The sequence below is a fragment of the Rhinolophus hipposideros genome (assembly GCF_964194185.1).
Source record: "Rhinolophus hipposideros genome assembly, chromosome: 23".
Taxonomy (NCBI): domain Eukaryota; kingdom Metazoa; phylum Chordata; class Mammalia; order Chiroptera; family Rhinolophidae; genus Rhinolophus; species Rhinolophus hipposideros.
This window is the reverse complement of record NC_138069.1, coordinates 24,119,227-24,145,121: the sequence shown is the minus strand read 5'-3', so window position 1 is coordinate 24,145,121 and position 25,895 is coordinate 24,119,227. Positions and strand designations below refer to the sequence as shown.

At 45.2% G+C, this 25,895-nt stretch overlaps 1 protein-coding gene across 2 annotated transcripts; it reads left to right on the top strand.

Moving 5' to 3' along the window:
• The first annotated feature begins 260 nt into the window (after nt 1-260).
• LOC308491833 (proton-coupled amino acid transporter 2-like) lies at nt 261-25,895 on the top strand. Of its 2 annotated transcripts, XM_081035912.1 has the most exons (11): nt 261-301; nt 931-1,117; nt 4,970-5,060; nt 5,606-5,694; nt 6,240-6,335; nt 9,835-9,919; nt 11,906-12,124; nt 13,459-13,557; nt 19,022-19,188; nt 21,148-21,317; nt 23,702-25,895. In XM_081035912.1, the coding sequence occupies exons 2-11, from the start codon at nt 954-956 to the stop codon at nt 23,971-23,973; spliced, it is 1,452 nt and encodes a 483-aa protein (XP_080892038.1). In that variant the 5' UTR covers nt 261-301; nt 931-953; the 3' UTR covers nt 23,974-25,895. The 2 variants fall into 2 exon arrangements, with proteins under 2 accessions (XP_080892038.1, XP_080892037.1); XM_081035911.1 differs by lacking the exon at nt 261-301 and having other exon boundaries at nt 845-1,117.

The window sequence follows — 25,895 nt, the reverse complement described above, 5'->3', positions numbered from 1 at the left end:
GTCTTGAGTAAAATGCTGTAATTTGGAGGGAGGAGAAAATTTTGGCCTATTCATCTGTCACTGAAGCAGAGATGATGACAGAGAATGGAACAGAAAGAAACCCCCAGGGTCTTCTTTAGCAGCAGTGTTCTCTCCTGAAGGACGGGTGACCTTAGGCAAATCACACCCTCTCCTGGCCCAGTGTCCTGCCCAGTGAAATTTGACTGGGGGTTGTACAATTTCTGCCTCTCCCCTTTTCCAAAAGAATTTCCACTACTCTCTCCCTGGATGGAGACTCACAAAAGCTAAGAAGCAGTTAGAGGTGAGTGAGTGATTGCTTCTTTTTTTCCAACAATTTTCTAAAAAAGGGGAGCTCCCAAAAGGACACCTTACTGGAGAGCTGCAGCCAGTGGGAAGTGGGGCCCCTGCCCTGGGATGAGCAGGGAGGTGGGAATGGGTAGGTATTCTCATGGAGGTGAAAATAGGGTACTGGTTAAAAAGCATGAGGAGTTGGCTTCTGGTCCCTACTCGGTCGCTCTCTAGGTAGGTTCCTTTAGTTCAGACCTTGATCCCATTACTTCATTTATAGGATTAAATGAGAAAACACAGGTAAAGCACTTAGAAGAGTATCTGTCCCTTCGTGAAGTGCTTAATAAATATCAGTTATTGAAATGATCGGTTTTGTCGTCACTGCTACCATTGCTATTGTTAGGTAGGGGTGGGTGACTCCCTTCCCAAACCCCTCCCCTCTTCTCCTCCTCCCTCTCGGCTCCCTCCCCAACCACAACTGCTTCCCTGGAGGAGCACCCTCTGGGGGAGGTGGGTGGGGCCTCACTCCAGTTTGGCCGGAGCCTGCTAACCAGGCACAAGCCACTGAGTTGGGATTTGCACCTGACTAGACACCTTCTTGCTTGCCTCCTTCTAACGCAGACCTACCTCCTTATCATCCAGAGCCTTCTCCTTCTCAAGCAGTCATGTCCGGGACAAAGAGTGCTGGGGATCCCCAGGGAGCTGTTGACCTCAAACTGGACCTCAGGTCACCTCCCCAAAGTGCCAAGAAGCTGCAGAGCAAGGACTCCAGTCTCTGGAATGGAAGCCCTTCGGAGTTGCCCAACTTGCAGAAGACCAAGGGCATAACGTGAGTGTTCTTGCCTGCCATCCTCATGTCTGCATTGCAGCCTGGAAGCTTGCATTGGCAAAACCCTGCGGTCAGTGGGGGTGGTGAGGGGGTAAGTGACCCCCAACACACTGTACAGATGGGGAAACCAAGGTTGGAAAAGGGGCAGTTGTAGGCTGAGTCAAGATGAGAGCTTAAAGGGGCAGGAGTGGAGTCTGTCAGACAGCCCTTAGAATATAGTGAACTAGCTTCCACATGTGAACTAGCTTCCACAGGTAGGGAAACTGAGGCCCAGTTACCCCAGGCCACACACTGGGTCATTGGTAGGATGAGGATGGGGGCTGGAATCCAGTGCTGGTCCTGAAGTCAGTTTTGCTCCTGGCCAATTCTGATAATGTTGGGAAGAAGGTCAGAATCCCCAACTGCTTGGAGGAGATGAGACCTGCCTCTCCTGCAGTTACCCGGGCCTCTGCTTCAGGTGAGGATTGCAGAGATGACATCCAAAGCACAATATGTGGAAGAGTCTAGTTTCTTCCACCTCTCTGGGGTGTGTTTTGGAGTTGGAGAGAGAGAAATCACTCATGAGGCTTTCAAAGCATGTCAAGGAGGCGTCTACTGAAAGTTTAGGCGAGAAGCCAAGCTACCTCGCCTCCACCACTCAAGTAGGGTGGCTAGTTCACTTAGGACAAATGGGTGGGTGGCACAGTGGTGGAGAGTTCTGCTCCTGGAAGCAGAAAATTCTGACATCATTGGTGTAGTAGGAAGAACATCTGCATTCGAGCTGTGACTCTGCTCCTTCCCTTCTTTAAGCCTCAGTTTTCCCTTTGGCAAAACAGGGATAAATTGGTAGCCATGTGAGTTTAAGGAGGCTACCTGTAGAAATTAAATCTGAAAGGTTGGGAGGAATGCAGAAGGAGGGAAATGTTACTATGAGGGGCAAGCAAAGCCCATTTTCTCTGCCACCCTGCAGGGCAATTTAGGGATGGACTCAATGACTGGCCCCAAGACGTTGCCCCAGGGCTAATCCGGGGGTTGCTAAGAATGCCTGACCTGAGGATGAGCTCTCTAGGCCTTGAGACCATCCACTGCTGAGGTGGGGTATCTCAATCAGAGGCATTGGGGGAACCAACTAGCTCTTGTGTCCTAAATTGACATATGGTTTGGTGTCCATTTCAGCTACTTAAGAATCAAAGAGATAAAACAAGTGAGCAGTAGAGGGCCCATCTACTTGGAGGGAATTAGCAAGACAGGTCCCCTAAGCATCGTACCTGTGGGGGTCAGCTGACTTGAGTTCCATTTCCCACTTGGCACAAGCGACAGAACTCTGTGCCCCAGTTTCTCCTCTGTGACATGACAGTTTGCTCCTCCCAGAAGGGCTGCACCAGCGAATTGCCCATAAAGCTCCCAAGTGCGGTGTCCAGAAGTGTTGGCTGTTGTGAATCGGAGCCGTTCCAAAGTCACCAAAGGAATTAGGGCTAAAACCCAGGTTTCCCGCCTCCCAGCCCAGTGTTTTGCACAACTCACCACACTCTGTTTTAAAGTTGGCTGAGTGGCCCAAAGTTAAATTCTGATTTCCTAAGTCCTTTGGTTAGAAACCTCCAGAGCGACCCGTTGACCCTTTGCTAGTTACACAACAAGTACATCGTTGGAGGGCCACAGGGCACTGTGCTCTGTCAGCAGTGTTGACACCCACAGGGAGAAAGGCATGCAGGCTCTTCACCCGCCTTCTCCCCCAGTTGTTCTCTTTAACCCTTAACAAATCAACGGGCAGATCAGGAAGCTAGAGGAGTTACGACTAACACAGAGTGAGGGTGTTTGGAGCAGTCATTTCAAAAGGTCATGTCTCCTCACATTTACAAAGACTTAGCGGAGTAGACACGTTGCCCAAGATGACACAGCTTGATAAGTAGCGGCCTTGGGTTTTAATCCAGGATCCTTCCGGAATGCCTCTGCTGCTCTTCACAAGAAGTCTCCTTTCTGGAAGGCTCTCGTGAGGGATTTCCAAGGTTTCCAAAGTTGTAGATAGAAATCCAATACTCACCTTGGTGTAGCCTGGGGCAGGTACACAGGCGTAAAAATAAGTTGTTTTCTGATTCATCAACAGAGAGGGTACCTCCCTGAAACTGGGTCATTGGAGGTGTAGACCTCTTCCTCTCAACAACCTTCACATGTATCTTAAAGAAAGGGTCTGAGTGTTTGTTTTTGTTTTTTGGGGGGTGGGAGGAGTCATGCCAGTCCTCAGCTTGATGTCCCCGCCTGAGGGGGGAAGGAAAAAATCCCTCTGAAGCCCAATTCCCAAATGACCCTGTCTCAACACTCAGCGTCTGGGGATCCAAGTCATCTGACCTGTTTATTCAGAAGTCACAATGGTTTCTCTTTGCTGCCTGCCCTTTTCCCTTTTCTCTGAGTTCAGTCCTCCCTCTGCTACTAGTTTTATGACCTTGGGCTGTTCGCTGCCCACTCCTGAGCCTCGGTTTCCTTGGTGATGAAATGGGGTGTTTCTTTATTCATCTGTCTGGGCCCATTCCTAGGAGGCAGCCCAGTAGAAGTGGGGGGAAGAACAGGGACTCTGAAGCAGTCCTAGGTTCAAATCCTGGCTCCCCCGTATATCCTTGTACAAGTCATTAAAAAAACCTCTATCCTCAGTTTCCTCATCTACTTCCTAGCCTTGATGAGAGGATTAAATGAGATAATACATATAAGTACTTAGCATAGTGTCAGTTGTATAGTTAAGTGTTATTATAGTGGCATAGATTGAGTGTTAATTGCTAAAACCAGGACAGTTCTGGACAAACCAAAACGGTTGGTTACCCTGCCACAGACCCAGATGTCCCAGGGCCATGGGGACTGAGAGATGGCCTGGAGCCCACCTAGCCACCTTAAAACTCAAGTGGTGGCATGCTGTGACAGAATGTCTGTTGGACATTTGAATATCTCAGCTCTTCCTCTTCTTTTTTCCTTTCCGCTTCTTCTGCTCCCCCCCACCCCCACTCCGTTTCAAGCCATTGTTTCTCAGTCTAGTTGTGTAGGACACAGCTCCCTGGCCCATGCTGGTATTATGAGCCTTGCGTTCATCCTGGCCAAGGCAGTCTGTCGCTGGTCATCGGCCAGCCACTCAGCAGCCCACAGCAGCTCACGCTGACCTCTGGCTGCTCACGGAAGCCCAGCTCCAGGGAGAGCTATTGTTCACAATCTTAGCTGTAGAGGGTGCAGCTCACTGGCCCACGTGGGAATCGAACCAGAGACCTCAGCATTAGGAGCCTGGTGCTCCAACCACCTGAGCCACCAGCCCATCTTCCTTTTGAAGGAATGAAATCAATCAAGAGATGGAAATGTGTGCAGCATGAACAGCAGAAGTTTATTAGTAAAAGAAAGTACACTCCCAGATATGGAGCGGGCTGACCCAAGGGAGGGAAGCAGCCTCGCCTCCCATTGTATGAAGGCTTTTATTTCTATGAGTATGGGTAGAATTGCCTCCCCATCTCCCTTCTCTTATCTTTCTCCTCCTGAGGTGCCTAGTCCTCTGGCATTTAGTAATACATTTCTTTGATTAAGGGGCATGGGTAAACACATTCCCTTGATTTGGGGGGATGAGTAAACACATCCCTTAGGGGGTGTATGAAAATCTGGAGTCCTGTTGGGCCAGTAAGGTATTGGTGACAAACAGAATGGGTTACGCCTTCTCTGACTTTTGACAACACGTCTCTGATTTAGAGGTATGTGTGAGTCTGGAGTCCTGCTGGGCCTCTGCTAGGTGCCTTGACCCAGGTAGGAGCTGCAGTAAAGGGCTTTCTAACCGGGACTGAATTTCTCCTCCTGCTGCCTACCCGGTCACACACACCCACATCCTCATGTCTTTTTTCTCTCCTTTAGAGCGTTCCAGACATTGGTTCACCTGGTGAAAGGCAACATGGGCACGGGGGTGCTGGGACTGCCCCTGGCGGTGAAGAACGCAGGCATACTGGTGAGGAGCTGCCATGTGGGGCCAGGATGACCGGGTAATGCAGGGAGCCGAGAAGAGAGGCTCTAAGCATTCATAATGGCTCGCCATGAGCACTCTTTCTGGGAGGCAGCTTGGGCCAGACTTGGAGTCTAGACACGTAGCCTGGGTTTGAGGTCCGGCTCTGCCGCGGACTTTGAGGGGCCTTTGCATGTCATTTGTCCAGTCTCTGGGCCTCAGTTTCCTCCCTTGGAGAATGCAGGGGTTGGACTTTGACTTTCCAGTTTGCTGTACAGAGCAGTTGTTCTCAGGGATGCCTCAGAGGCCACGAAAGGGCAGAATTCTGGGTCCCCTACTCCCACCACGACACCCGACTGTCATTGTTTTATGCGTTTCATTAGAGTACCACTTGAGATTATACTTGGAAAAATAGCTGTTGCTGCTCAAAAGGGCTTGCAAACCAGTGTGCTAGAAAGTTCTCTGAGTCCTGAATGAGATCTGCACTGCCACATCCCTCCCCACATTCATTCTCTCCTCTCTTCCCTGCGCCTGGCGCCCCCTTCCTGCAGATGGGCCCACTGAGTCTGCTGGCAATAGGCTTCATCGCCTGCCACTGTATGCACATCCTGGTCAGGTGTGCCCAGCGTTTCTGCCACAGGTGAGGAAAACCGAGTCCTCCTGTCCATTTCTTTGGTACTTGGTCCTCAGGGCCATCCCAGAAACATCTTGCACATAACAAGAGTTTATTTCTTAATTTCCTCCTTCACAAGGTCAAGAAAAAGAGAAAAGCATTCGGGGTGGGGATGTCAGGTGAGGCTCTGCCACATGACTTATTAGGTGCTCGCAGCCAGGCCGTGTTGCGTATCTGCTTGGTTCCTCTGTGAATTGGGCATAAGCAGTCCATGCGTAACCCTGCCTCAGGGAATTGTCATGAGGATCCAGTGGGATCATGGGTAGGAAAACTACTGTACCCGTGCAAGGTGTGTAGTATTACCCCTGTTATGTAGTAACCACTTGACAGGTAAGGAAAACAAGCCACCGAGGAAATACCGTCAGGTGTCACAGTCTGAACTAGAGCTTTGGTTACTGCCCCAGTGTTCTTTCCACTCTAGCGGAGTGTCTTCCTGTGTACCTCCTGCCTTTTCAGTATCGGATTCTAGTTTAAACTGCCTCTGGTGACTATGTGTGTACTTTCTCCTGCAGGCTTAACAAGCCCTTTCTGGACTATGGGGACACAGTGATGCATGGACTAGAAGCCAGCCCCAGTGCCTGGCTCCGGGAACACGCCCACTGGGGAAGGTACCTTGTTCTCGCTTTGCCAGAAGTGGGGTGGGATACAGGAGGGGGAAGTGCGGCTATCAGGGATGCTTTCTTCCCTGGAAAGCTGGCTCACGTAGCCCAGAATGTTGCATTTCCCACATGGAAGGGGTTCATTGGCAACCTTCCTGATCTAGCGCCCTATTTGTATACCTCCAGTGACAGGGTGCTCATTCCTTTGCTATGCGGTTTGAATATTATTCACTTTTTTATTAAACCACATTTATTATGTTGCTACTATGTACCAGGCCCTGGAAATACCGTGAAGAACAAGGCAAATAAGGCTTTGCCCTCACAGAACAAAGGCCTAGTCCAAGTCCCGTGGGAAAGACAGACATTAGACAGTTAAAAACACTGTTACTTAATAACCCCTGGGATATGTACAATGAAGGAAAGAAGTACTAGTTGCTGCCCAACAGGTAAGGAGATGTGTGTAGGTTTGGGCCGGCTTCCTAGGATGGAACAGCAGAGGTGAGTTCTGAAGGAAGGGGTTCTTAAGGATGAGGAATTACTACAAGAAAGTGGGCAGGAGCCTGGATGGACGGCCTTCTAGGAAGAAGGAAGAGCAAGGTTTGAAGGTCCTGAAGCAGAAAGGAGAATGTGGAAGTTTCAAGGTATAGAAAGACCAGGTAGCTTGAGGGCAGAGAGTCAAGGAGACGAAGTTAAAGAACGATCCAGGGGCTGATCAAGATGTACCTTTTGGCCCCTGGAAGGTTCTGTTCTTTTCTTAAAAGCAACCAGGAAGCCACTGGAAACTTTTCATCAAGGAAGTAATCATATTTGCATTGTTTAAAGATCTGTCTGGCTTCTGTAAGGAGAAAAGATTGTAAAGGAACAAGAATAGATGAGTCTGACCCATGAGAATGCTTTCGACAATGTCCAGTGAAGTGGCAATGAACGCTAGGACCAAGCTGGTGGCAACAGGGATGGAAAAAAAGTGAATTTGGTCATGATTTGGATCCTGGGATTATGGGAATAGGAAAAGGCCAAGGTTGACTTAGATTTCTGGTGACTTCTGTTTTGGACAAGTTGTGTTTGAGGTGTCTGAGAGATATTCAAATGGAGATGTCAAGTCGGTAGTTGTATGTACGCGTTTGAACTTATCTTCATACAGGAGATACCAAACTGAAGTCATCAGCCATGAAGCCAGGGGACAGAAGAGGTCTCTTAGGGAGCGAGTTTATAGTGAGACGAAAAGAGAGAAAAAGACCAATATGTTAATGACCCTTTGGTGAGCTGAAGTCTTCCTTTTGTACACCTCCCACCTTTTAGCTTTCAGGGATGACACAGAACAAGTGAACCCCTCTGTCCTCTGGTACTTGAGACTAAATCTACTCGTTTGTCTTTGTTTTCAGACCTGTCCCCACCCCATGTGTCTACTTTTTTCTGAGCACTCTTTTCTAGATTGCCAAAGTCTCTCAAGCTGTGATACCCCAAACCACTGCAGCACCTGAGGGGCGCCCTGCCCATGTGATGTAGTGTGCAGAGCACATGAATCTGGCACCTCCCGTGGTCAAAAGCCCGTTCACATACTGAATTAGTAAATTCAGCCGATGAGCAGACTAGGAAGGCTATGGGATGATAACCCAAATTTTCCCAATTGTTTCACTGAAGGAAGGTTGGTTTCTTTTTGGGTTTTTGTTTGTTTGTTTGTTTGTTTTGTTTTTTTTGCCTGTCACAACCCCTGAAATACTTCTACTCATTGTTGGGCATATAAAGTAGTTTTTCCTGCCTTTTTAGGGAACTTGCTCCATTAATCATCTCCTCTCCTATAACTTGAACTTTTTTTTTGAACTCTGGGCTCTTCCTTTCAACACTTAAATGTGTTCATATATCTCCATCTTAAGAAAAATAAAATAATAAAGCTTCTGGGACCTTACGCCATCCTCTAGCCACCATCCTATCTTATATTCAACATCTGGTTATTCAACAGGTAACTACCAAATATCTGCAACGTGTCAGGAAGTGCCTTAGGCAGTGGGTCTGCAGCGAGGAACAAAATGGGCACTGTCAACACAGGGCTGACACACTAGCTTCGTGGAAGAACAGTCCATCCTCTGACTTTACTCCCGAATATCCCGTTCACACCTCTTTCCTGGGGCATCCAGCTTTTTTGTTCTTACACTTCTACAGAAGTTCTTTCCACCAATGTCCTAAAAGACCTCCCTGTTTCACCTTCTTTGCCCAAGAGAACCGCTGAGCAGCCCTGGGTACAATCGACTATTCTCTTCTTCAAACATTCTTTCTTCACTTGGATTCTATTAAGCCCTTTTTGGTCTTAGTTTCTTGCCTACCTCTCCGGTCATTCCTTTGCATTTGTTGTAGGCTTCTTTGTTTCTATCCTTCCTTTAAATGTTGGTGTTCTCTAAGAGTGAAATGCTGCCTTCTCCTTTTCTCACTCTTCAACACTGACCTTCTTTCTCAAGGCTTTATCCATTACTGACAAATCAGCAGTTCCTGACCTTAATATATAATTATCTCCTGAATGTCTCCCATAGGAACCTCAAGCTCAAGACTTCAGATACTGAGTATGTCATTTCTTCCCCTTCCCCTAAAACCTGTTCCTCCTCCTGAGTTTCCCAGTTCATTTTTTTTGTCTCAGCCAAAAACCTGTCCATCACGTTAGATCGTTTCCTTTCCCTTTCTCCCAGATGTATGTGGTCAATCAAGTTCTGTAAATTCCAGCTTCCTAGTATCTCTTAAAATGCTTAAATTCTCTCATCCTAATGTCCCTGTCTTTGTCCAGGCTACTGCCATCTTTCACCTCCATTATTGTAAGAGTCTTCTATCCAGCCTTCCCATCCAGTCTTACCCCTTCCAATGTGTTCACGTGGTAGCTAGAGAAATCTGCCCAACCCCACTGCTGAAACGCTCTTTCCTTACCTCTTTCTCTTCTCCTCCTCCTCTTTCTTCTTTTATCACTCTTTCTTCCCTTTCCCAAGGGACTCCCCTCAGATATTGGTTTTTCTAAGAAGGCTACCCCACTCTATAATTTGGGTAAAATGCCCTTTTTACCATGACCCTTAGCACCATATTAGTTTTGGTCCATTTTGCGGACTAGTCTCTAAACCACTAGAGGAAGGGACCATGTGTTATTGCTCTCTGTACCTTCAGTGCCTAATATGGTGTATTAAATGTTAATGAAAAACTTTGAAATGTTAATGATAGCTAATAAAAACATCATGCCTACTGCCCTACATTAGTGCCAGTTATAAGAAATGCTGCAGAGCCAGGTAGGGGGAGAGATTCCTGACCATGAAGAATTGTACCGCTTGCTGAGCTGAGAATGTGAGGGTGGTTGAGAAACATTTTTCAAAGAACTATTGTTAACCTCATTTCTTACTACTGCCCCATTGTTGATTGTGGTGGCATGACCAAGAGTGCCGGTACAGTCACCAACCCCTGGGGACAGAAATGGAAATGACAAGCTAACTCTTTTTTTTATAACAAGTGTTCTTTCTCTCTCTCTCCTTTCTTCCAGGCGTGTGGTGAGCTTCTTTCTTGTATTTACCCAGCTGGGCTTCTGCTGTGTATACATTGTGTTTCTGGCCGATAATTTAAAACAGGTAGAGTCTACTAGGGAAGGTGGGAGTGAAAAAGTCATGGAAAAGAAGCGTCCTCTGCTCGTTGTTCAGCAAATGGCTTCAGATTGTTCAGCAAATTGTCCGGATTGACCATGACTTCGTTTTCGATTGTTGGATATTTTGTTTCCTTTTATTTTTATACTATAATCTGTTTTTCAACTATTATCTGTACAAGTCTTAGTACACCCTTTTATTTCCTAAGTATGTATTTCTTAAAGTAAAATGACTGGGTCGAAGAGTTTGATTGTTTTGAAAGCTTTTAAAACACATTGCCAGATTGCTGCTTGGAAATCAATCTGATATCAGCAGAACTTTATTTATCATCTGTCTAGAAACAAGGCAGGCATTGTCTGGAGGAGTTTGCAGGCTAAGTGGGATGTGTTGTAAAACATAATAAAAAGTTAAATATCGTATGATACTTGGGTGCCAGGTCAGGAAACCACTAACAACACCCTGAGGTCAGGATACTTAATTGTGAACTAAGGGGCAGAAATATATGGGGGCAGGATAGCTCATTGGAGCAAGGGAAGGCTCCCTTGGGAGGTGCATCTGATCTGGGTGTTGAAGGACATTGGTGGCAGCCAAGGTGGGAGAGTGGAGTAGTGAACCTCTGGAGGCAGGTATGTATGTAGGGGACTTGCTCAGGAGATGCAATAAAATAGGTTGCAGAAGAAGGTGTGGGTCTTGGGAGAGGAAGAACCTTTAGGATTGAATTGGGCCCATTTATGGAGGGCTTGGAATACCTGGCTCATGTTCCAAGTATTTTTTCCTGCTGTAGTGAGGAATCAGAAAAAAAACAAGACTTAACAATTCATTTAAATATTTATGGCGTATTGTTAAATGAAAAGGACATTTCAAAATAGGAGTGTGTGCTATGATTGCAGTCTTATATACATGTCATTTATGATGTCGTATAGAAAAAGTGTAGCTGCGTTGCCATGGTTACCCATGGGTACTAAGATTATCATTGCTTTACATTTTCTTCTTGCCTAACTCTAGTGTCTCATTGTTCTGCAGTGGGTTGTATTGCTTGCACAATAAGACTTTATCAGTTAAGTCATGCTGATTCTAAATGAGGGTGGTACCATCCCTCCCCTGCCCCTGACTTCCAGGGGGTGTTTGTCCTACCCGTAGGAGGGTGTTTCTTGTCTATCACAATAATTAGGGGGTGCTAATAGCTTTTATTGGGTGGGGTCTAGGGATGCTAAATGTCCTACAATGAATGAATGGTCCAATCCTCGCACAGAAGAGTTCTCTTATTCAAAATACGAGTATTGGTCTAATTAAGAAATAATAAGTGATGGATTTTTTGTTTGTTTTGTTTTTGTTTTGTCATAAGAAAAAGAATCAGATTCTGGGGAACTTACGTAGAAAATCAGTTTAGTGGAAGAATATTGGCTAACTTCCAAAATGACATAGCAAGCTAAAAAAAAGGGGGGGAAACTCAGAAAAGAACAGGAACCAGGGCAGTTAGCGGCATGTGGATAGAACTGATGAGCAGTCTCCTCCGGGATCCCTCATCAGAATCAATTTTTACCCTTTTCTGTTCTATCCTTGTGTTATTTTGTTAGTTGTTTATATTCAGACTGCAGGGAGGATTGTGAATGCCATACAGTTGTGACTTACAGTCCTCTAAGATTGTGTTCAGGTGAGGGAGAGAAGTCACCGAAACTAGATCAAAGTCAGGAGGAATGGATCCTGGGTTGCCAAAAGCCAACAAACAACCACTGTCAATCCAGTTATTGATTTTTTATGAAGTTTACGTTTTGTTAAAAGTTACTCGTGCAGCCTCTTTTGAGGAAGTATGGTACAGACGATTTACAATACGAAGTCCTGAAATGCACCCCAACTCACGTGAGGCATCCCAGCTCTTTGTGAGGGAGCTGGATTGTGGGCCAAGCACTGAGCCAATCACATGGCCAGGAGATTTACTGGCTCTTCCACTTGCTTTTCCCATTCCTTCCTCAGGTAGTGGAAGCTGTTAATAGCACCACCAACAACTGCCATTACAACGAGACGGTGATTCTGACGCCCACCATGGACTCGAGACTCTACATGCTCACCTTCCTGCCCTTCCTGGTGCTGCTGGTCCTCATCCGGAACCTCAGGGTCCTGTCCATCTTCTCCCTGTTAGCCAATATCAGCATGCTGGTCAGCCTGGTCATCGTCGCCCAGTACATTGCCCAGGTTGGTACACACCACACACCTGACTCCTCCAGAGGGCAGAGCCTTTTAGTAATACAGACTGATACCTGGCACCCGCCCTGAGGGTAGGTGATTGACCTCATTCTTCAGCCTTGTACCCACCTCCTTGTAGCATTTCTTCCACAAAGACGTCTCTGTGAAATCTCGTTCTTCTGGATATCTCCTCTTTCATGTTGCTTCTCCATTAAACGTTTTATGTCAAATTCTGGCTTTTTTTTTTCTTTTTAAAAAAAGACTTTGCAAGGAAAACATCTTAATTGGTGAACTATAAATCATTCCTGTAGTGGTTGGATAGCAGCAGAAAGCAGATAAAAAGCAGCATCTTCTTATCCTATTACCCACAGTCTTACATCTTCCAGGCAACAATTTCAGGCACCCAAAATTATCCCTAGGGCAGTCAAGAGAAAAAAACACCTCATGTTTTATTACAGAGATACAACTAGAGTCTTGAAACACCATAAGCCAACCTGTCATGATGTAAATTATAACCTCTTTGAGGTTGAGTTATGGATATTGATTTTTCCCTCAATTCCCTATTATTCTATCCTTTCTAATTTTTCTTGTATAATGGACAAGACTACTACATAGAAATTTAAGTCCCAGAAGCCCCTTGGCATACCTAATATCTTCCGGATATTTTTGAGAAATCACAAGGGAAAAAAATTTATATGGTCCATTGGATTTAATAAAAATAACAAATTAGTCAAGTATCTTCGGATAACTATAGGTAAATCTTATATGATAAATTCTACAGAATGGAATTTCCCAGTGAGATAGCTACCTTTGATTTATTTTTGGACTATTCCAGTGGTTGCCCAATTAGAGAAATGATTTTCACATTCTAGGTCATAGGATACATAATATTTATGTCTTCTACTTTCCTCCCCTTCAATTTACAGCTCATTGAAGAAGAGGGAACTTGCCTATTTAATTTGTTCAGGCTCTCTAGATATCACTGAACTGGAGTCACAGTAATTTCTAACACTCATTACCATTGTACGAAGTATTTTTGGGCACTTGAGGCTGGCACTTCCTGTGGTGTGTAAGATTTTCTTTTGTTGGATTCTGATAGACCAAACTCCTTTGTGAGATGCTATTCCTTCAATACTTTGACAATACCTCAATGTTTTTTCCCTCTGGCTCTTGGTTACAGTGCAGTGTTAAAAATCAACTTTGACTATTGCCTACTGCCTTTTGAACTTTTCTTGACATTCAGTTTTTTTCAAATTCAGGCCCACTTTCAGAATACTCCCCTCTTAAAGGAGCCCAAACATGCGTTGAGAGTTAATGTCTCACCCTATGTCTCTCTCCTATAGGAAATTCCAGACCCCAGCCGGTTGCCACTGATAGCAAGTTGGAAGACCTACTCTCTCTTCTTTGGAACAGCCATTTTTTCATTTGAAAGCATTGGCGTGGTAAGGTTTGAATTGGGGTAAAATTTCCCTGGTGCTCTGGGTGACCTTCTGAGCAGGAGCTGAGAGCTCTGGGTTTCGGGGTTTCTGTGCACATGGGAGAAAGTAACCTCTGTCCTCCCTTGGGTCAGTTATCACCAGCAGGAGAAAAGTAGGTTACAACAGAGAGGCAGGCTGGAGACCGTTCTAGCCTAGTCCCAGTACATCTATTAAACATTTATCTTTATATCAGCATGCGTTTCCTAATCTTTTAAAGTCAAGACAAATGAAGGTGTACAATTGAAATGACAGGATTTGGTGAAACATAAAGAAGTTTTTAACTGGAAAGCACTGTATACTTACCAGGGACTATTCCATAGTCTCCACTTCCACACTTGAGGAAGCATAGTGCTGCGTGTGTAATTTTTAAGTTTACTTTTAATTTATATAGAGTACAATTCGCTTTTATCGAGGTGGGGTGCATTTCTCTAAGTTTTTGCGAAATGCACGGAGTCATAGATGTGTCTCGGTCAGGACACAGAACAATTCCCTCACCACAAAACAAACCCCCTCAGACTACCCCCTTTTCAGTCACCTCTCCTCACCACCACTACTAACCCCTGGCCACCACTGTCTCTGTTGTCTTATTTTTCCAGAATGTCATAAACGGGATCAGACAGTATGTAACCTTTTGACTTTGGCTTCTTTCACTTCGTTGCATTTAAGATCCATCCTGTTGCACGAATCACTGCTTCCTCTCTGAGCATCTGCTGTAGCGGCAAAATCATAATTTGTTTATCAATTCATCTGCCAAAGGACGTTTAGGTTGCTTCTAGTTTTTGACAATTACGATAATGCTGCTCTACGCATTGGTGTGAACGTAAGTTTTTATTTCTCTAGGAGGCGGTTTGCTAGGTGACAGGCAGAAGTAATTGAGTCTTGTGTTTTTAATCCAATCAGGCCACCTTTGTCTTTTAATTGGTGTGGTTAGACCATTTGCAGTCAATGTAATTATTATGGTTATTAGGTCTGTGTTTTGTTTGTTTTCTGTTTTACCCTTCCTGTGCTTTTTCTTGATTTCCCTTTCTTGTCTCCTTTTCGATTAAATACTTTCTAGTACTCTACTTGAATTTGCCTATTGGATTTTTGACGAGTATATCTCTGTAATATTTTAGTGGTTGCTCTGAGGACGATAATATAGATAGATGACTGCACAGTTTAGAGTTAACCTTTTATCATTTCTAATACACTGTAGGTTCCTTGACGTTCCCGCCTTTATGTTGTATTGCCCATATGTATTACATCTCAATACATTAAAACACCATCAGATAATATTATAATTCTTGCTTTCAATAATCATACATAGTCCTTACTTAGTTATAACAAACTTAGCAGGAGAAAAATAGTCTATTATGTCTATCCAGATAATTACCATTTCTGTTGTTCTTTATTCTTTTTTTTTTGTAAGTTTTATTGGGGAATATTGGGGAACAGTGTGTTTCTCCAGGGCCCGTCAGTTCTAAGTCGTTGTCCTTCAATCTAGCTGTGGAGGGCGCAGCTCAGCTCCAAGTCCAGTCGCCGTTTTCAATCTTTAGTTGCAAGGGGCTCAGCCCACCATCTCATGTGGGAATTGAACCAGCAACCTTGTTGTTGAGAGCTCGCACACTAACCCACTGAGCCATCCGGCCACTCCTGTTGCTCTTCATTCTTGAATTCACAAGTTGCTCTCTTGTATCATTTCCCTTCAGTATGAAGAACCTTCATTAGCATTTCTTTTCTGCTAGTGACAAGTCCCTTCATTTTCTCCATCTTAGAATGTCTTTATTTCTGAAGGATATTTTTTCATGATACAGAATTCTACGTTGACAGTTTTGTTTTGTTTTGCTTTGTTTTGTTTTGATTTTGGCACTTTGAAAATATGGTATCCCTTCCTTTTGCCCTCAATGGTTCTGATGAGAAATCTGCAAATATTCTAATCATTGTTCCCCTATATTTAATGTGTTCTTTTCATCTTAGTACTTCCAAGATTCTTTATTTAATCTTCATTTTCAGCAGTTATATTAGAATAGTGATCTCATATATCTGACATAGTTTTATTTGAGTTTCTTCTGTTTGAAATTCTTGAATCTGTAAATGTGGGTCTTTCACCTAATTTGGGACATTTTCAACCATTCTTTTCTCCAAAAAAATTTTTCTGCACCAATCTCTTTCTCTTCTCCTTATGGAACTCAAATAACATGAATGTTAGACTTTTTGATACATGTACCACGGGTTTCTAAGGCTCCATTCGTATTCTTTTTTAAAATATTTTTTTCTCTTTTTGGTTCAGATTCAATACTTCCTGTTGATCTGTTTTCAATATCATTGACTCTGGGCCGTCCTCTAAGTTGGGCCCTTCAAGTGAGGTTTTTCAGTCTAAAATTTTCGTTTGGTTCCTTGCTGAGAATTTCTATTTCTCCAGTTATTCAGTAAGGTTCTCCCTTACTTTGTGGAGGATGGTTCTAATAGCTGCTTTCAAATCTTTGATAGTTCCAACATTTGAGTCATCTTAAGGTTGGCGTCTGTGATCTATTCTCCTGAGACTTATTGAGATTTTTCTGGTTCTTTATATGTTGAGTGATTTTAGATTGTATCCTGTACATTTTGAACATTGTTTTAAGTGACTCTGGAAAAGAGAGAGGGGGAATATATTTTTTAAAATAATAGGGATTTGTCCCAGGGCCAGCTTCATGGACAAGCAACCTGAGCGGTCGCTGGCTTTGGAAGGATCCCACACTTGGTTTAATGCTCTGCTCTCATCACCTTGACAATCTTCATTTTTGACCAAGAGACCCTGCATTTTTCTTTTGCACTGGACCCATAGATTATTAGCCAGATATGATGTCCCCCGACACTCTGTGGACTCCCAAAGCCCCTTTTCCTAGTTCTTTTGCTCAAGAGGGGTTTGTCTCAGGCTTTTCGGTGCCTGTGTGACCATCACATGGTCACTGGTCACCAGAAGGCTGCTTTATGAGCAGGACTCGCCTTGGGGTGTGGCCGGGAGAGTGAAAAAGGAAACAAAAACCACCGGGATTCTCTCCCTACTCTCTGTCCCACAGGGGTCCCTGTTCTACGTCCTCTGGCCAGAAGGAGAGCTCCTCTTGGAGTGTTTTCTGTCTGCCTCCACTGCATAGTTCTAGGATTTGGGTTTCCCTTGAGTCTAAACTGGGAGATATGGAAAGAAAAAAAAAACCCGAAACTCATTGCCGTATGGTCATTTTTACTGGTTTTAGTCAGTCTACCTACTATTATATTATACTTTCCAGAGTCCAGGGATAGTTGCTTTATGTGTTCTGCCCTGGGCTTTTAGTTTTAATCAATGAAAGAGATGGTGGATTATGCTTACGCCACCTTAATGGAACTGGAAGCGCTCTATCTTTAGAATTGTGGACAGTCATGGCAAACAGCAGAGTACAGGGGTTGAATAAAGGACTTCAGAGGCAGAATGGGTTGCAGTATTAGTTTGGCTATGGGCTACTCTCTGAACCCCAATTCCCCAACTAAATAATGATAATCTGTTCAATAAATATTTATTGAACACCAACTATGTGCTAATGATTATTAATATCAGAGTTCAAATTACCTTTAGAAATCTTCTAGCCCAGTCTCCAGTTTTACAGAAGAGGAGCCCAAGCCCCAAGGAGGGAAAGAGACTTGAGCGAGGTCACCAGCTGGGAACTGCTGCAGCTGTGGCTAAAAGCAAGCACTCCTCACTCCCAGTCCAGGCTCCTTTCCACGTTCCGTGAATTATAGAATAATTCCCACAGATCTGAAATATAGGTAATTCCCCCAGAATTATCTACTGTGGGAGGAGAGAGAGAGAAAGCTAGCTAGTTAGTATTACCTGGACTTGTAAAAAGATTATTTTTAGCCTGGAGGATTTATGCAGCAAACAGGTATTCGAGGGTGGGAAAGCTCCGGATGGATTGTCTGCTTTTCCCATAATCCCCAGGACATTTTCCTGAGCACCTGCTGCAACTGGAAACCTGCCCCTAACCCAGAAGGAAGTGGAAAGGCACTGCAGGGACCCCTACATAGCATGCCCCTCAAGCGTTTTCCATTTGTATTGCGGGGGGAGAGGCGATACATATAGGACAAAAAAGTCATTAACAGTAGCATTATGTCCTCAACAGTGCAAGGGCATCGGTGCTAAATTCCTACTGAGTGATAAACATACCCAATGCTGTCGGAGTATAGGCAAGATTGGGGAGAAGCAAGTGCTTGGCCTTTGGAGGGCAACCATAGTCTGCAGCCTGACTGCCACTTTCAAGCTGTATAACTTAGGGCAATTCCTTCATCTTCAGAACCTTGTTTTCATCATCTGTAAAATAAGAATTGTACAAGTACCAGCTTCATAGACTTGTGGCCTTCTCAGTGTTGGTTCAAAGACAGAAGTGACGTTTGGATGCCCAGCAGGCTCAGGAGGCAGGCTGGTGTCAAGCTGGATTCTCTTGGAGCCAGGGGTGCAGCTGGGATGGAAGGATCCTGAGAACAGGGTGTGGGGGGAAATGTGCTACTGGGGAACCAGGAAGCTCTATTCCCAGCTCTGCCACCAGCGCACGGTGTAACCTGAGTCTCAGCCTCCCCATCTGTACAGAGAGGGACACGTGCACTGAAATTGGAAGTCTTAAGCTCAAATGCCTTTGGGAGGCAGTGTGGGTGAAGAGGCCAGGTGTATGCAAGTGTGCATGGGAGAGGTGAGCCTGGTACATGCGGGAAGAATGTTGTGCCTAAAAGCATGCATATTCGATCGTCTCAAAGACTACTCTGGCCAGACCAGGCTGCCCCACTGGGCTGCGCTCCTTGATCTGGACAACCTGAGGGTCCCTTCCAATTCTGAATGGTCCAGGGTTCATCTTGTGACTCCAGATTCTCTTTCCTTTTCCTTTTTTTTTAAGTGTACAGTTCAGTGACATGATATACATTCCCATTATCGTGCAGCCATCACTGCCATCCGTGTCCAGAATTCCTTTCATCTCACAAAAGTGAAACTCGGTGCCAATTAAACAATAACTCCTCATTCCCCTACTCCCCAGTCGCTGGAACCATCATTCTACTTTTTGACTATGAATTTGACTACTCCAGGTACCTCATATAAATGGAATCATGCAGTATTTGTCCTTTTCTGACTGGCTTATTTCACTTAGCATTGTGTCCTCAAGGTTCACCTGTGTAGTGGCATGTGTCAGAATTTCCTTCCTTTTGAAGGCTGAATATTCCATTGTGTATATATACCACGTTTTGTTTATCCATTCATCCATCAACTGACACCTGTGTAGCTTCCGCCTTTTGGCTACTGTGAGTCATGCTGCTATGAACATGGGTGTGCAAATACTAGTTCAAGTTCCTGCTTCTAGTTCTTTTGGGTAGATACTCAGAAATGGCACGCCTTCTTTCTATTCATGTCCCTCTTTCTCCTCCTTCTTCTCACACTGTGATATTTCTGTAGGTTCTGCCCCTGGAAAACAAGATGACGGATACCCGCCGCTTCCCAGCCATCCTGACCTTGGGAATGTCCATCATCACTGCTCTGTACATTGGCGTTGGGGTTCTGGGCTACCTGCGGTTTGAAAATGACATCAAGGCCAGCATAACCCTAAACCTGCCCAACTGCTGGTAACTTTATGGGCCCCTAGGTGGTAGGGACTCAGGGCCAGATGGGAACGTGTGTGGGTCACTTCTTCTTCCCTCCCATAGACGGCGAACTGAAGTCTAGGGGGCTTCTCTAGGGAAGAGTAGAGCTGTTGCTGGAAACTTGGGCTCTGGGTTCTCTGTCCAGGGAGCTCCTCCTTCGACCACAGCCATCCATGTTGAGCGAGGCCTTGTTTGCTCAGTATAAAGAAGGACAAGATTTAGAGAGGGAAGAAGTAAGAGTCCTTGGTCATGTAAGGAGAGCAGGGAGGTGTCTGGGGGAGGGAAAGAGGCAGAGAGAGGAGTCGGTGGGTGGCAACACTTCCAATTGTATTTACAAAGGCTGTGCTTGCCACAGCCAGTGGTACGTACATCCCCATGTCGGAGTAGCTAGGATAAAAAAGTAGGAAAACAAGAACCGATTTGGGAAGACCACTGTAAAACTGTTCTGTTCAGAGGCACGCGGTTCGCGACAGTTAGCTGAGCCACACTTCAGCAGTGCTGTATTTAAATCAACACATGAACCATTCCCGCATTGTGCAGCATTTTGTCCCACACTGAGGCATTAATTATAGGATGCGGCCTTTTTATGGGTCACTGGGAGGCTTAATTTGCCTTAAACGGGCTTCTTTCCCACATTGATCAATGTCATTCATCAAGCATTTACTGCATGCTAATTATATGCAGATGTGAGTCCCAGTCGTATGGGGGTGGGGAGGGTACTAATGTAAGTAGACTAGGAACTTGAACTTCACCACCTTCCTCAGCTCATGATCCAGTGGGAATGGGGAAGGGATAGAGAGTGTATATACACAGAACAGAAGAGAAAAAGAAGCCTTCTAGAGGAACAAAGAGACCTTTGGGACTTCCAAGGAAAGAAAATACACCAGAATGGGATAACAGAAAATCTTGTTGTCTAACAAGACAACTCTGTCCAAACAAGGACAACTGTGGCACTCCCGCTCCAGGCCCCAGTTGCACAGCCTTCTAGTTTATGGTCATGCATGACCGACTTAACCTCGCTGACCCTTGGTTTCCTCATCTATAAAGTAAATTCTCGTGAGGATTGAGTTGAGCATGTCAAAAAGCATCTGGCATGTAGTACCTGCTCCAAAGATGGGAATTTCAAGAAATTGGTAGGTTTGGATGGATGGAAATGGAGTAGTGTTCCAGGCATCAGGACTAGTGTGAGCAAGAAACAGAAATGTGGGAGTTAGCCTTTTAAGAAATGGCCTAAACACAAACACAGACATACACACACACACGCACACAGGTTTATTAAACATGGAAGATGCATCTACCACATTAGTGGACTAAAGGATAAATGTCACATATCCACAAGGGAAAAAAGACTGATAAAACTCAACATTCTCCATCCCACCCTCTCTCTGCCTCGAGTCTGAGGCCTGCAAGTAACCCTGACTCTCCTTTTACCCAAGCCCCCACACAACCCTATTTGCAGACTGCCTCTTCCCCGAAGGATCACAACCTGTAGAAGCATTTGTTGAGGACCTGTTATGTTCCAAGAGATTTGGGGGATCCAGGGAATTCCTAAGGGCTGACAGAGATCCCAGGGACCAGAGGCTTTTAGTCTTCACCACTTAGTGCTTGTCTCTCCCTGGGCTAGGTACACAGACGGAGCCTCTTTCCTAAAATCTTAAACTGAGCGTCAAGGGGCAGTGGTTTGTGAAGGTGTTATATATACTCACATTCAAGATTCTTTTTATTTAGCATGTTGCCATTCGAATCCATGGTGCTTCAGTCTATTTTCACTGTGTCCTCTGCTGTGGCTTCCTCTTGGCTCTTAGAAGTCCCCTCATCACCGTTTTCAGACAGGGAAACTGCAGCCTGAGCGACTGTCCCAAGGTCAGAGGGTAATGTTCTGAGGAAGTTGGCGTCAGCGCCCCGTGGCCATAGAAAGCCTCACTCTGTTTTGTCCTGCAGGCTGTACCAGTCAGTGAAGCTCCTGTACATCGCCGGCATCCTGGGCACCTATGCCCTGCAATTCTATGTCCCTGCAGAAATCATCATCCCGTTAGCCGTCTCCCAGGTGTCAAAGCGCTGGGCGCCGCTTCTGGACTTGTCCATCCGCGTCGCCATGGTCTGCCTGACCTGTGAGTAGAAGGCAGAGTGAAATGTTGCTCTTTTCCGGAGGGCTCTCAGAAATCAGCCAGATGATAAAGGAGAGTCAGGATAACCAGCCAGTGACTGAGCACTGACTATATTTCAGGAACTGGAAAAGGCTTTGCAAGGAGTATTGCATATAAACCTAATTCTTACACCTACCTGATTAGATTTACTGCCGTCCAGCCTGAGGGAGTGACACACGGCTTATGGAACAATCATAGTAAGAAGTGATAAACACCTACTGTGTGCCGTCCACTGTGCTCAGCTTTTTCGTCCATACTTCACAGAATTTAATTCAGTCCTGCAGGAACTCTTATGAGGCAGGACTGTGACAAACCCTACTTTACAAATGAGAAAATTGACGTAAGGAGTGCTAAGTAATTGGCCAAGAAGTACCAGAGGTGGGATGTGCCAGCCCCCTTCCCCTCCAGGACAGAGGTTGAAAATGGAGGCCAGTGAGTCTCGTCTGGCAGCAGAGGTGTGTTGTTTGACGCTCACAGTGTTGCATAAATTTGAGCCAACATTAAAAATGTGGGAGATCTCACATACACAGCTAAATTTCTGATGTTTTGGGGGTGGGGGGACTGACGCCAGGGTCACATTCCCCACTGGAAGTACCCAAATGGCCTTGCCCCAGGGCATGCCCTGACACTCTTTGGCTTCAGCTGGACCCACTCACCCCCTGGCAGCTCTGCCCATGATCCCAGGTGCCTTGTATTTGCGAGGATTTTAGCAGGGGCAGGGGAGATGATAAAGATTGCTGCATTGAGTGTGACATGGCCCAGCTGTCCCTAAGGCTCCTTTTACTTGTGATTCTAAGAACCTCCCTCATGCTTCTTGCTGTACTAGACCAGCCCTTATAATTCACTGGATACTGATTTTCTTCCTTTGAAGTGATCTGTTCCTAGTTTACCCTAGCAGGCAGGAACACTACCATTCAGAATGTTAGAGACGCCAGAGAGATGAAAGAATTTGTCTCAAATATGAAGATAACAACTCCTGAAGCCTAAAACTAGGACTTCTGCATGCATTGCCCCAGTCAGTACATATGAGTAAATAACTTCCCTGAGTGCTTTACATCAAGTAACTTGTTTAAAATTTGAATACCATTTGCAGTGTGAACCATAATACCTAAAAGGATAGGTATCATTTATGCCCATTTTGTAGATGAGGAAACAAGCTGAGAAAGGGGCAGGCCACACAAGGAGAAACCAGAATCCTGCCTTCCAGACCCGTTTTCATTCTGTTATACAGGAAGCCTGGGGGAGGCTTCTGGTCTTTCTTGGTGAAAACTTTCCATCAAGTAAAATAAAAAATATAAAAGTCCAGGCCTGTAAAATAGCCTACTTAAAAAAATAGAATTTCAAAATCTGTAGTTTGTAGTGTTTCTTTGTTAGATGTTTTCTGACATGTATGTAAAACCTGGAAAAGACCCCTCTAAAGAAACCCTGCAATCTTGTTCTAACTGAAGACCCCTTTCTCCTAGAAATAATTTTACATTCATTGTTTGCAAGAGATGCTTTTAGTCATGTTAGTTATTAAAATGTTAGCTGTATGAAGGCAGGGCTGTTTTTTTTCTTTCCATTTTTGTCTGTTTTGTACATTGCTATATCCCAAACAGCTGGGACAGTTCCCAGCACTGTTATTTAGTGTTATTTATTAAGTAAGAGCTTAATCATGAAATATGAAGGGATTGAAAATATACCTTAATGACTTAAAAATTATTTTAAGCTAAAAACATTTGAACAAACAGCAGCCATAGAGGGTAGGGATGGGGTGGACTTTATCTAAACCTCCTTTGCTGAATTAAGCAGGACCTTCTGAAAAATACAGCCACATAAATCCCCTCTCTGACAGATTTTCAGCCAGAAAGGAGACTAACCATCATCACAGTCTGAGTAATTACTCAAATAAACTTTATCTTTTATACTTTCCACTTTCTTGCGTAGAAGCTCTGACCCCTCCCTTTCTCCTTATGAAATGGGGATATGAACCCCTATCTTTGGCTGTTCCAGGGGCCAATTCATCTGAAGGCTCCCTAGCCCTAAATAAACTCAGTCTTTTCTCCTGTTAACCTGTCTATTGTCAGTTAAATTTGTAGTCCCCCATCACTGAACCTGAGTGGGTAGAGGAAAAGTTTTTCCTCCCAACAGTATGAATGTATACATTTTTTAAATGATTGAAAGGAGACACACCAAATTTTTAATGTGTAACCTCTAGTGAATACAATTGAAGATATTACAGGACTTTGACTTTTCCTTTATATAACTGAATATATGAGAAACAACTGGTTTATGTTTTAAGAATGTTTTTAAAAACTTTAAAAGCTTGGCTAAGCCTGGGATGCTCTATCCCATATCGTCTCCTGCAGGCGCGTTGGCCATCCTCATCCCCCGCCTGGACCTGGTCCTCTCCCTAGTGGGCTCCGTGAGCAGCAGTGCCCTGGCCCTCATCATCCCGCCCCTCCTGGAGATCACCACCTACTACTCGGAGGGCATGAGCCCCCTCACCATCGCCAAGGATGCCCTGATCAGCATCCTGGGCTTCATGGGCTTTGTGGTGGGAACCTACCAGGCCCTGGACGAGCTGATCCAGCCAGGGCATCCTACCAGCTTTTCCAACTCCACCATTTTTGTTCGGTGAGAATGGCACTGCTCCTCAGCTGACTTTTAATGATATGGAACTCTTGTATATATACATTATCTTTATTTTGCCACCTTACCTTTTCTCTGGGCCAAGTCATGGTAAAACAAGCAAAGATTCACCAGCTACAAGGTCTAGATGGTAATTAAATTTGTTGTTGTTGTTTATTCTTTTTCTTTCCATCTCTAGCTTCCCACTACATTGAGAGCTCTCCCACGGAAGGCTCTCTATTCCATCCAATTTTTTGGCAATTCGCATGGTGAATTTCACACCTTGAGTGGAGCTATGCAAGAAGATATCACCAGGGGACACCTAAGTGGCAGCAAGTGGTGGAAGGTGTGGCCAGCTAAGGCTGACCCTGATTTGCTAGACAAAGGATTTCCCCATTTCTGGATCTGTGCAAAGAGCAAAGAGTAGGAGTGGGGACACAATCTGTAAGCCAGCAAAGTGCTCACAGCTCCAGCATCAAGATGGGGAGGGCCAAGAGGTCCACTGAGCCGCAACTCTCAGACAGAGAAGAGCCATCATGTTTAAGTCAAGGGCAATACACTTTCTAAACCACTGAATAAAGTAGTGGCTCAGTTTAAAGTTCCCAACAGTGGACAGGAGGCATGGAAGTAGTTGTGCCAATGGCAGGGGGAGAGGCAGTGGACCATGACAACATTCGGTATTACTTACCTCTGAAGTCTCACAAGCATTCTTTTTTTCTTTTTTCTTTTGTTAATTATATGGAAATCTTTTTTTGATTCGTTATCTTTTTTCTTTTTTAAACTTTATTGGGGAATGTTGGGGAACAGTGTGTTTCTCCAGGGCCCAGCAGCTCCAAGTCATTGTCCTTCAATCTAGCTGTGGAGGGCGCAGCTCAGCTCCAAGTCAGTTGCCGTTTTGAATCTTTAGTTGTAGGGGGCGCAGCCCACCATCCCATGTGGGAATTGATCCAGCTGCCCACAACAAACCTTCTTGATTACCTACTGTGTGCCAAGCACCATTCAAAGCTCTTGTAGATTGCAAAAAATAACCAGAAATTCCTCTTGACAACGTGACTTCTCAGCTTCTTCCATCAAGAGGTAAAAATCTACCCCTTGAATGTGGTCTTAGTCTTGTGACTTGCTTTGGTCCATGCGTGCAGCCAGACTCAGGCCAAGCCAGTTGAACCACTATGGCTCCCGCGGAGGGCTAAAGGCTCTTTGCCCAGTGGGCGGGGCCTCACTAGGGAGTGGGCGGGGCTCACTGGTGGGGTAAGGGGCCGGGCTTTGAGGCCACGTGGAGGGCGGAGCGAGCTTCTCCCCAGGCTGCGGTTGAGCGCTTGCCCTTTCCGTGGCTACACTTCCTTGCCAGCCGCTCTTCCGCTACACGGATTTGCCAGGCCTGGAGAATGCATGAACAGGTGACAGAGGCGGCAACTGAGGGCTTGGGAGGCGATGGAGAAGGTAGAGGGGAGTTAAAGGGGCACGAGGAGAAGGTGGGGGACGTCAGGAGTGGAGTTGCATAAAACGCCACCGGACTGAAGGTCATTGGGAGATCGCTTTTCTTAATCCCTTCAAAATCCTTTTACATCATCCTTTGAAGATTTTATATATTCTCCACTTCCTGGGACTGTTTGCAGAGCGAGGCCCTTACTAATGGTAGATAGTCAAGTCCGTGACTACAGGCATAACTGGAGATAAAGTTTCTGTTCCAGACCATGGAAGCAAGTATTGCAAAAAAGCAAGTCGTAATCTTTTTGCTGGTGGAGGGTCTTGCCTTCAATTTAAAAAAACGAAACACCTGTGCAGTGCTGTGAAGCAAAGGGCTGTAAGAGGAGGTATGCCTGTATTGCATTGGTTCAGCAGGAGCCTGAAGGTTACTGACGGACGATCCAGTGTTTTCTTAACTGTTGGGGTGGGGAGAGGAGTAGTTAATAAAGCTTTCTTTCTCTTCTG